The sequence below is a fragment of the Panthera onca genome, chromosome D1 (assembly GCF_046562875.1).
Source record: "Panthera onca isolate mPanOnc1 chromosome D1, mPanOnc1 haplotype 2, whole genome shotgun sequence".
Taxonomy (NCBI): Eukaryota; Metazoa; Chordata; class Mammalia; order Carnivora; family Felidae; genus Panthera; species Panthera onca.
Window position 1 is genome coordinate 55,173,796 of NC_138348.1, and position 12,448 is coordinate 55,186,243.

The 12,448-nt window shown below is 35.2% G+C and overlaps 1 protein-coding gene across 1 annotated transcript in view; it reads right to left on the reverse strand.

Moving 5' to 3' along the window:
- The window catches only part of RRM1 (ribonucleotide reductase catalytic subunit M1), a 36,651-nt gene that overhangs the window by 15,676 nt on the left and 8,527 nt on the right, over nt 1-12,448 (reverse strand). Inside the window, exons 3-8 of the mRNA XM_078433136.2 lie at nt 10,854-11,031; nt 9,671-9,771; nt 7,642-7,701; nt 6,701-6,740; nt 5,101-5,263; nt 1,230-1,371 (exon numbers count right to left, since the gene is read on the reverse strand). Of these exons, the coding sequence (XP_078289262.1) occupies nt 1,230-1,371; nt 5,101-5,263; nt 6,701-6,740; nt 7,642-7,701; nt 9,671-9,771; nt 10,854-11,031 (684 nt within the window). The remainder of the gene's footprint in view (nt 1-1,229; nt 1,372-5,100; nt 5,264-6,700; nt 6,741-7,641; nt 7,702-9,670; nt 9,772-10,853; nt 11,032-12,448) is intronic.

A 12,448-nucleotide genomic window follows, 5' to 3' on the forward strand; every position in this document is an offset into this window, starting at 1 on the left:
GCTCTCCCAGTCTAAATAAAGTTTTATCTGCTTTCCATCTCTCCCTTTATAAACAGAATACCCAATATAAGATAAACAAAATATTGTTTTCCCCTAATTGTTGTTTTAATGTTCTTGTTGCATCTCTAATTTACAATTACAAGTCAAAAGAATCTGAAACCAGGGTAGCTGAACTTAACCTCCATACCTTATAATGGTCATTATATAAAGATATACTTTGAGTAGAATAAAAACACAACTACAGTGTCTTTTTCCCAAAAGGCAACTTACAGTAAGAATTATACACAGTGGATAAATGAAGACAATAAAGATATATGGAGATTCTCAACAATAAATGGATTCTAGAATGAAGATAAGAAAACACAAAGACTCCTAAAAGATACCTCATCAAAAATAATCCTTCTAACTCTAAGGTAAGCCTTTAAACAGACTAGAAAGATAAGTGAGCAATGGCTCACCCTATTATTGTGTGTTAAGTGCTCCAAAACACTATGTAATAGAATAGTTTCCTTCTGGACTCCCTAACTTTCTTCTGTAGGGTCAGATATTTTCTTCACATTACAGGTGAGGAAACAAACCCAGAGATGTAAAATAACTTATGCTAGGCTGCATTACTACTAAGTAGAGGAGATAGGATTTAAATCCAGGTCTTTCTTATCCAATATCTTCATCTTGACTCCCAATGAATAATGAACTAGCAAAGGGCTAAATTTACATCATAAAGAGCCAACTTGTAAAACATGAATCCTGGCTCTACTACATATTAAGTGACTGATCTCTGGAAGTAATTTAATTTTCTAAGCCTCAGATTCCTCACTTGTAAAGATGATATTGTCTTTAATCACAAAGTTATTGCAAAGAGTAAAGTTCCTACCATGTGTCTCTAATGGTACCCATATCCTATGGCTTGTAGCAAGGATTAAATGAGTAACTCAAACTTTTGTAACAAATTTAGCATATAATAAGCAATCAATAAATTATCATTTATTATGATGCTATTATTATCGCATCAAATCCAAATTCCAAAATCTAAGCCAAAAAAATCCGACAGATCATCTAATCTAAACCAGAAGCTAGAAATAGTGAAATGACTCCCTCCAAGTCACACAGCCAGTTAGCACTTAACAGAGACCCAGGTCTCCCAAGCTCCAGCGTATGCCCTCTCAACGATAAGCCTGGCTGCTTATCTTTTTATCCTACAATCTTTTAGTCATAAAACAGAAGCTTACCCCAGCAATGTAGCTGCCAGTAGCTCGAATACAACTCACAGCGACACCAATTCCACCAGCAGACTTGGAAATCAATGCACACTGCTTTAGAGTGTCATAAATGCCTTCAATACTATCATCTTTCATACTCAGAAGGAAGCAGCTACAGGGGAAAAAAAAGTCACAACTCAGCAAGGAAATGAAACAAAGCAGAGAAACAACACTGACTATACACCCCCAAAACAGTAAGTTGGGCAAATAAGATTTGAAGTTTACAAAATTCCTAGTTATTTTAGAAAAAAAATTAAAAAAACTTTTACTGGATATGACACAAGACATATCAACACATCCTATTATTTTAAAAATATCTTGCTGCCTATCCCAGATGTTAAGCCTAGAAGGAAGTCTTATAATAAAGTCAAAAATATTAACTCACATGTTTATCAGACTGCAGATGTGCCTTAACACATTTTCTCCTGCAAATTCCTAAGCATAGATCAATAATAGGTCTTTCCAACCTATTAGTAAGCCAAGAAAAATTTATGAAATAAAAAAACATCTATCCAATGGTCAATTCTTTGACAGGTCCTCCAAAAGTTAGCTGCTTTAGTCTTTTGGAAGACAACCCCTCCAACTTGTGCTTTGGATCTCATCCTGCTCCCTACCTCAGGAACTTTACTTACTCTACCAAGGATCCCTTCACTATCTTGAATATACATCCACTCAAATGAATTCTATCCATTGACTTTTTCCATTAAATATGACAACATTCAAAAAGATACAGAGAATAATATGACATATACTTTGTACTTATCACCTACATCAAGAAAACCGACACTACATATATAGTCTAATTGCAATCCCATACCATTTCCATGCATTTCTACCTTCTAAAAACATTTATATACATTCTACATTTTTAAATTTCATTTATCCTTCTGCAACTTGCTTTAACTCAATATTGCTCATTCCTACTGGTACATGTCACTAGTTAGTTTACTTTCTTTGCTATAAGTTGTTCCACTGTATGGCTATGCCAATACATTTGTCCATTTGCCTGTAGATGGGCATTTGGATTTTCCAATTTGTTTGCTATTCTACACAATGTTGCTGTGGAAATTCTTGAACATATCTCCTGGGGCTTAGGTGTAAGGATTTTTGTAGAAAATAAACCCACAACACGAAATGCTAGGTCAAAAGATACGCATTATGTTCCACTATACTCAAGATTGTCCAAAGTGGATGGGTAAGTATACTCACTTAGCAATGTATGAGAGTTCCCTATGTTCTACATTCTTACCAACACTTGGTATTACCAGCCTTTTAATTTTTATCAGTCTGATAGGCATGAAATATCTCATTATGTTAACTTTTGTTTTCCTAATTACTAGCAAAGTTTATTTATCACCTCACATGTTTACTGGCCAGTCAAGTTTCTTCTGTGAATTATTTTATCCTTTGCCCATGTTTCTATTTAGTTTTAGGTCTTTTTCTTTTTTTTTTCTTTTTAATGTTTATTTATTTTTGCAGAGATAGGAGAGACAGAGTGTGAGCAGGGGAGGGGCAGTGAGAAGGAGACACAGAATCCGAAGCAGGCTCAAGGCTCTGAGCTATCAGCACAGAGCCTGAAATAGGGCTCGAACCCACAAACCATGAGATCTTAACCTGAGCCAAAGTCGAACGCTTAATTGACTGAGCTGCCCAGGTGCTTCCCCAACTTTTTAAAAATTTTTTTAATGTTTGGGGTACCTGGGTGACTCAGTCAGTTAAGCGTCCAACATTAGCTCAGGTCATGATCTCACGGTTCATGGGTTCGAGCCCTGCGTCAGGCTCTGTGCTGACAGCTCAGAGCCTGGAGCCTGCTTCAGTTTCTGTGTTTCCCTCTCTCTGCCCCTCCCCCACTCTCAATCTGTCTGTTTCTCTCTTAAAAATAAACGTTAAATATTTTTTGATTTTTAAATTTTTTAAATGCTTATTTATTTTTGAGGGAGAGAGAGAGAGAGAGAGAGAGAGAGCAAGTGAACACATGAGCATGGGAAGGGCAGGGAGAAGGGGAGACGGAGAATCCCAAGCAGACTCCACACTGTCAGCACAGAGCCTGATGCAGGCCTCAAACTAACCAAATATGATCATGACCTGAGCTGAAATCAAGAGTCAGACACCTAACTGACAGAGTCACCCAGGAGCCCATCTTTTTCTTGTAATCCCTTGATAGTTAACATACACTGCCAATATCTTCTGTCAGGCTGAAACTTGTTTTTCCATTTTGTTTTTGGTTCACATTAGTTTTTAATTTTAATGTAGTCAATTTTTCCTTTATGATGTTTTATCTAGTACACTTACTTTAAGAAATCTTTCATCATTCTGAGATCACATATAATCTCCCATTAAGATGCATGATGAAGTATTAAGAGTCATGATGTCTACAACTTACTTTCAAAAAAATCAAAAAATTTTAAAAAATTTTAAAGATAAAAAATACATACATATACATATGATAAAATGGTAATAGTTTTTTTATCTAGGCAGAGGTGAGTGTATAGACATTTACTGTCCTTCCTTCAAACTTTTCTGAATATTTGAAACTCATAGTAAAAAGTAGGAAGAAAAATATTTATCTATTTTCTCTAATGTTCTAAAAGATTTTACTTTCACATTTAGATTTTTTTTTAACATATTTCTGTATATGGAATGAAAACGGGAAATCTAATTTTCCCCCATAGGATAACCAATTTCCCTAGCACCGTTTCCCCCAGTGAAATGCAGTAACACCTCAATTATACATCAAGTTCCCTTATAAGCCTGAATCTCTTTCTGGGCTCTCTGTTATATTCCTGTGGTTTGCTTATCTCAGGGTAAATACCACACTGTCTTAATTGCCATAGCATTAGAGTAGTCTTGAAATCTGGTAGGGCTTTTTCTTCAAAACCTGCTATTGCTATTTATGTTAGTTTCCTGTGGCTGCCCTAAAAAATTACCACCAACTTGCTGGGTTGAAACAGTTCTGGAGGCCTGAAGTTTAACAGAAGTTTCACTGGGCCAGAATCAAGAACACTCCCTCCAGAGGCTCTAGGGGAAATATTCGCTGCCTCTTTCAGCTTCTGGTAGCCCCTTTGCTTATAGCCACATCACTCCAATTTCTGCCTTTATCTTCACATTGCCTCCTCTCTTTTGTATGTATCTTATCCCCCTCAGCCTTTCTCTTATAAAGATACTTCTGATCGGATTTAGGGCCCACTTGGATAATTCAGGACAACCTCCCATGTCAAGATCCTTGTTAATCATATTTACAAAGATCATTTTTCCTTATAAATCAACATTTACAGGTTCCAGGGATTAGAACCTGGTATCTTTGAAAAGCCTACTAAATTGTTCTTAGTCTTTTGCTCTTCTGAATAAATTTTGCAATCAGCATGTTGACATTTTGACTGGATCCATAAATTGAGAAAAATTGACATCTTTATAATATTAAATCCATTTATGATATAAAATCACTCTCCATTGTTTTAATGTCCCTCAATTATGTTTTAGAATTTTCTCCTTAAAAGTCTTACACATCTTTTATTAGATCTAGTCCTAGGTACCTTCCAGTATTATAAATGATACACATTAAAAGTTAATCTTCTAAGGGCTAAAATAGGAAACTTCATTAATTAATACTGAACTTATATCCAGATGCTTTGTCAGAATCTCTTTTTAATTCTGATCATTTATCTGTAGATGCTCTTGAATTTCCTATGTAAAAATCATACTATCAGTGAATCACTACAGCTTTGTTCCCTCATTTGCATTAATTTGTATGTGATTAACTGCCTTGTTTCTTCAGGTCAAGGTTTACTTCCCTAATCAAAACCATTTCAGAACATTAAAAGCAAACATACAGGACACTTACCTAGAAAGCTGTGGGCGGTTGGTACCAGCATTGAAGAGAGTGGGAGAGGCATGGGTAAACCACTTCTCAGAAAGAAGATTATATGTTTCAATAGCAGCATCAATATCTTCTTCATGAATCCCCACAGATACCCTCATCAACATATGCTGTGGTCTTTCAGCCACTAAAAACAAAAGGAGTGTCACATGATGGGACATGTCAGAAAAACTAGGCTGAGACATGTACTGGAGTCAAAACAGGAACACCAAAGACAATTTAAAAAACTTTATACCAATAAGCACCAACAATTAATCATAAACCAAATCTAAAGTTAAAAATGTTAGTGCTCACTATCAACAATAGCCAAAGTATGGAAAGAGCCCAAATGTCCATCAATGTATGAATGGATAAAGAAAATGTAGTGTATATATACATACACACAAACACACACACACACACACACACACACACACACACACACACACACACACTGGAGTATTACTCGACAATCAAAAAGAATGAAACCTTGCCATTTGCAACTACATGGATAGAACTGGAGGGTATTATGCTAAGTGAAATTAGTCAGCGAAAGACAAAAATCATATGACTTCACTCATATGAGGACTTTAAGAGACAAAGCAGATGAACATAAGGGAAGGGAAACAAAAATAATATAAAAACAGGGAGGGTGACAAAACCAGAAGAGACTCATAAATATGGAGAACAGAGGGTTACTGGAGGGGGTGTGGGGGAGGGGATGGGCTAAATGGGTAAGGGGCACTAAGGAATCTACTCCTGAAATCATTGTTGCACTGTATGCTAACTAATTTGGGTGTAAATTAAAAAAAAAAAAAAAAAAAAAAATTTTAAATTAAAAAATAAATAAATAAATAAATAAGAACTACCCTACAACCCAGCAATTGCAGTACTAGATATTTATCCAAGGGATACAGGTATGCTGTTTCGAAGGCGCTCATGCATCCCAATGTTTATAGTAGTGCTATTGACAATAGCCAAAGTATGGAAACAGCCCAAATGTCCATCAACAGATGAATGGATAAAGAATATGTGGTGTGTATGTGTGTGTGTGTGTATGTGTGTGTGTGTGTGTGTGTGTGTGTGTGTGTGTGTATATATATACACACACACACATACATACGGCGGATGAAATCTTGCCATCTGCAACTATGTAGATGGAACTAGAGGGTATTATGCTAAGCAAAATTAATCAGAGAAAGACAAATATCATATGACTTCATTCATATGAGGAATTTAAGATACAAAACAGATGAACATAAGGGAAAGGAAGCAAAAATAATATAAAAACAGGGAGGGGGACAAAACATAAGAGACTCTTAAATATAGAGAACAAACAAAGAGTTGCTGGAGGGGTTACAGGAGGGAAGGATGAGCTAAACAGGTAAGGGGCATTAGGAATCTACTCCTGAAATCATTGCTGTAGTATATGCTAACTAAGATGTAAATTAAAAAATAATTAATTAATTTTAAAAAACTGAAAAAAAAAATGTTAGTGCTCAAATAGAAATGTTAAGGCTAATAGCTCAAAGCTCTATATTCAATATAATAAACAGAAAATATAACAAACATGTTCATTTCTCACCTTTTCCATTGATCTTCAACAAATAGGACCGCTCCAGAGTCTAGAAAAAGCAAAGCAACCAAAAAACTTCCAGAGCACAGTTTTTAAAGACACAATACAGCTTTCCCAATAAGGCAATCTATTGAAATATTCTCAGTTTTTGTATTATTTTAAATGAGAAGAATAGCTTTTAGAAGAATATACTTTTACTAGCTTCGGTCTGGAACATTATCAATTGGCCATCTGTTTTGGAAAAGACTACATGAAAACTTCTAGAAAAAGCCAGCTCTATATTAATGTGTCAAATGTTAAATGCAGAAGTCGTGGTATTCACCGTCATCATCATCATTATGGTTAATACTTACAAAGTGCTGTTGTAAAGCTAGGCACTGATGTAAGCAATACACACATACACAGAGTCATTTAATTCTCAAGAGAATTTATTGTTGAAATTTTATTATCATTATCCCCATTCGAAAGGTGAGGAAATAAGCACAGAGAGATTAAGTAACCAGCTTAAAAAAAAAAAAAAAAAAAAAAAAAAATTTAACCAGCTCAATAAGAGAGCAGAGATTTGAACCCAGATGGCCTGACATTCATGTTCTCAATCATTGCACAATACTGTTTATCAACACAAAAGTACCTGAAAATGCACTTTGTACATGGTAGGGATTCAATAAATAGTTGTTACATAAATAGAATAATACGGAATAATTCTAGCCAAGTATCTACATATCTCTTTAAGTAATCCACAAGTAATACCTGTAAAATTCAAAAACTGCAAATGGATTAAGCTATCTTTCCTGAATTCAAACAACCATCGCCACCCTAACCTAATCCCCCAGGTCCATCCCAACTCCCAAAACTTATTGTTTTTATAATTGTATCATTAAAACATAAACAAAAACCTGTGTTTGCTGATTTAATGAGGAATTCCCACTTATTTAAAACCCATTATTTACCTTAAATCCAAAGTAATTATAAGAGAAATCTCGGTCATAGATAATGGCAGAATTCAGGCGCTAATAGAGGTTAAAAAACAAACAAACAAAAAAAAACCATAAATAAGATAATTAGATTTTCACAAAATCTGATTTCTTTCAGCCCTGAAACTAAAACTGACATAGGATACAAAGGAAGAACACTAAGTATTGTTGTAGACTAGAAATTTATATCTAACATTAGGAAAGTAAAACAGTATATAGAGTATCTTGATTAGGTTTAAAACATGTATATTAAAAGACTAAAAGAGAACATGTATATGTAAGCTGTACATAAGTAAAAATATAAATGGGATTTTCCAAACTTCCCCTATTATATTTACAGTTAATCTGTAATTAAAGAAGGAAAGAACATAAGCATAAAAGAGACATTATCATCCTTAAACATGTTTTTAGACTACCTGTTAATTTAAAGGTATTAGTACCACATATTTACTACTACATATTTTTATTTCAAAATTAGCCCATTTTAAACTGCACATAACAGTTTAATAAAGAATGACAGAGGGTAGGATTACATCAATTCTAAGGCTCTTCAAAATCTATGGTCTTTTAGCAGGTTTTAAATAAACTAGTGTCATGACAATGAGATTTATAGCAAAATTGGTCACTGTTACAGAGTTTTTCTTTGCTATAAAGCTGTTTAGAGGAAAACAAAAGCAACTAGGTACAAATAGTCATTTTGGATAGAAAAAAAATGGAGTTATTATTGTTCTTCAAAACACAAAACAGAAATGCTTTCTGTATAATGATCCATGCCCAAGAACTAGAAAAATCTATATGACACTCCTCCTTTACTCTTAAATGTTTAAGGGCATCTTTGTTGTCAAAGGCAGGTAGGTGCCTAGCCCAAGTAATGGGGAACTGAAATACATGATTATCAGTATTTATTTTATAAATACAGGTTTTTGCTGTTATTTTTGGGGTTTTGTTTTGTTTTGTTTTTGAGAGAGCGAGCGTGCATGAGGGGGGGAGGAGCAAAGGGAGAAGAGAGCATCTTAAGCAGGCTCCATGCTCAGCGTGGAGCCCAAGGCAGGGCTGGATCCAACAACTGTGAGATCATGACCCGAGCTGAAATCAAGAGATGGATACAACCAACTGAGCCACCCATGTGCCCCTATTTTTGTTTTTAACCTGTCTTCAAGATTACACATATGAACAACACACAACAACTCAGTTTTCTCTCACTCTCTTTAACATCAGATACACATTTAGAGAGACAGTTGACTAATCATTCTATTACCAAAGGTAAAAACATGGTAAATAAATCCATGTACAAAAGGGCTGGCTAGACCTACACATCTTTCCCTTTTTTGTCCTGTGGGATCTAGTTAAGAAAGGGATTAAAACACAAGTGGACAACTTTTAAGTTGCTGAGCAAGATCTCTAAAGATTTTATGCTGGGAGTCAGTCTGGCAATGTCTACTAAATTTTTGAATGCACATACTCTTTGGCTAAGCAACTCCACTGAAGGGATTTATCTTACTGATATACTCATCTATGAGCAAAGCACCTACCATACAAGGATATTTGCTGCAGCAAGAAATGGAAAACAAATATTCATCACCAGAGCAATTCTTACATATATGTACAATGATAATAAATCTATAAACTGGAAAGCCATGCAGCTGTTAGAAAGAGTAGGGTAAGTTCATAAATGTTGATATAAAACTATCTCCAGGATAAACTTAAAGTGAAAAAAGTATCAGCAAGAGCAGTATGCATAGTATACTACCACTAAAAGGAAAAATATATATGTACACGTACACACACACACATACACACATATATTATAGAACAGCTCTAGAAAAATATAGTCAAAAATGATAAAACATTCTTGCTCTAGAAAGCAGGATTCAGAGAAGGAGAAAGAATTACTTTTTACCTATACTATTTATAATGTTTAAATTTTTAAAAATATGCTTGTTGCTTTAAAAAAAAAAAAAAGGAATCCATAAAAAAATTTTCACCAGAAAAGCATTATACATACATCTTTATTGGCCAAAACAATATCCAGTGTTGACTTGGCCACCATGGGAGAGTGTTTGCCATTATGTGGATTTATGTAGTTGTAGAGATCTTCCATCACATCTAAAAAACAAATTTTAATAAATAAATAAATATCAAAATCACTTAACAGCAAATTCAATCCTCAGATAACAGTCTAAGGGTTTTCAACCCTTTTTTTCATGCCACCCTATCTGACTGCCTAGCATAGAAAGTGCTCAATAAACGTATACATGTTGAATAAATATAGATTAATACCTCAGTAAAGGAAACATCTTCCAGAGTTAGAGTAAACATAGGCTCTTGTAATGTGAAAAAGATTCCCCAGTGATTCTGATGACCAACCCCACTGAGAATTATTGGTTGAAAATACAGAAAAGCAGAAATTATTATCTCAATTGTTTTTTATCCCAACAGAATAGAAACTCAACTTTAAATTCATAATTTATCATCACAAGCATTTCATTTCTATAAACAGTTAGCCCTCTCACTTTGTTCTTCAAGACATCATAGCAGATAGCAGAGTGTGGCTCTCTGCATTTACATATAAAACTTATATAAGCACACATAATGCTGACATTTTGACTGGGATTATCTTGAATCTATAGAACAATTTTGGGAAAACTAATATACATACAATAAATCCAATGAAGAGGGTGATATTTGAGCCCCAAATAATAATAATAATCTGCAATTGAGCCAAAAGACTTGTACTCTCAGTCTACCAGCTGACTCTTCATATATCACTTTTTACACACTGAACAAATTATTTAACCTTCTTTTGCCCACATTCCCTGAGCTATGAGTGATGGAATGAAATGCTTGCTAATGGTGACAAAAGACATTTTGTTCAACCTAGAACTTGCCAATAAATATTACTCATTTTACCAACCAAACCACCACCAACCACTGATGGGCTTTAATAAAAAAAAAAAAAAAAAAAAAAGAGAGAGAGAGAGAGAGAGAGAGAGAGAGAGAGAGAGAGAAGAAAAGGATCCACTGACTTTCTCATGCAGGTCAGCAGCATGGAGAAACAGAAGTTCCAGTCTCTTCTCTGCCACTAACACGCACACTTTTAAAGTAAGACGTAACTTTTGATATTTAAGGTTTCATTTTAGTAGCCTTATAAATTTTCTGAGAAGTCTAACTTTTTCCTGGAGACTCACCACTGAACACTTTCTTTGTTTCTTTGTGCAAGTTGGAGACCGCAATCCTTGCTGCCAGGATGGCATAGTCAGGGTGCTTGGTAGTCAAGGTCGCAGCTGTTTCAGCAGCCAAAGTATCTAGTTCCACAGTGGTGACCCCACTGTATAAGCCCTGGATTACTTTCATGGTGATCTGAGCCTATAAAAACAAAACCACGAATTACTTGAGCTTCTCCAAGAACCACTAGCCTCCTTAAAAGAGCAATGAATAAAGCCATCAAATTTGTTATCAAAACAAAATAGACAACTACCTTTCCTGAAAAATTATCTTTCAGAATAAACTATGGGAAACTTAGTAATAAGAACACATAAACCAATAGATCCACCAGACAATGCATACTACATTTGCTATGAAGAGGTATCACCAAACAAACAGAAAATCCAAGTATAGCTTTTATAAAGATTAATAGTCTCACAAGAAAATAGCTAAAAACAAACCAGTGATTTTATAAGTATTTCCTCATCTTTCATTCAAATTCTCCCTCTGTGACCAGGGTTTGAGCTATATACTTACCCATTTCCCCCCAATTCTACCTAAGGACAAGGATGAGAAAACAAATGAATCAAACTTCAATCATTCCAATTAAAGGAGATAAAGGTATAAATTAGGGTTGAGGCAGACTCATCAAATAATTTAATGACTACCCTTTCTTTAGCACTTCACAAGTAGCCACAAAGTAGCTCAATTTTCATAATCTTCTCTGACATTTCAGTCACCATGTGAGATGGACATTATTACCATCACCACTCTACATGAGAAACTAAGGCTCAGGATACTGGGACTTGCCCACAGTTACTAAGTCTTCTGCTCCACATCCCATTCAACCTCACTGTATTTCACTGTTTTCAAGACCACACTGTAAGAGGTTCCCCTTTTTAAAACACACAGTGCACAAGTTATTACCATATATTTTTAAGAAAAACAAATTCTAGGGGCGCCTGAGTGGCTCAGTCGGTTAAGCGTCTTGACTTCGGCTCAGGTCATTGATCTCACGGTTCGTGAGTTCGAGCCCTGCGTCGGGCTCTGGGCTGACAGCTCAGAGCCTGGAGCCCGCTTCAGATTCTGTGTCTCCCTCTGTCTGCCCCTCCGCTGCTTGCACTGTCTCTCGCATTCTCTCAAAAATAAGTAAACATTAAAAACAAAATAAAGAAAAACAAATTCTAAGTGTTGACTGAATCTTTAAGACACCTTAATCCAACAGAAAATCAATGCACTTCCCAGTTAACCAAAGCATGCCCCCTTCAAAAAAAGTGTGTGTGTGTGTGTGTGTATCACTAGTTTATAATCAATTCTACTTATATTATACCTAAGCCCAAGTTGCTCCTGATCACTTTCTTCTCAGATCCAAGATATAAGTTATGTTCAGTAAAAGAGGAGTGAAGTCTTCTGAATAGCTTCTGGTGCTACATGGCAAGTAATCAGAATTCAGGATAAAATAACAAGTCACTGGTACATCTCACTCCCCTGTCTTTGGAATTTTCTTATCTCTAAACCAGGAAGATGAAATAGTTTGATCTCTCAGATTCATTCCAACTCTAATATTCAACTATTCTAG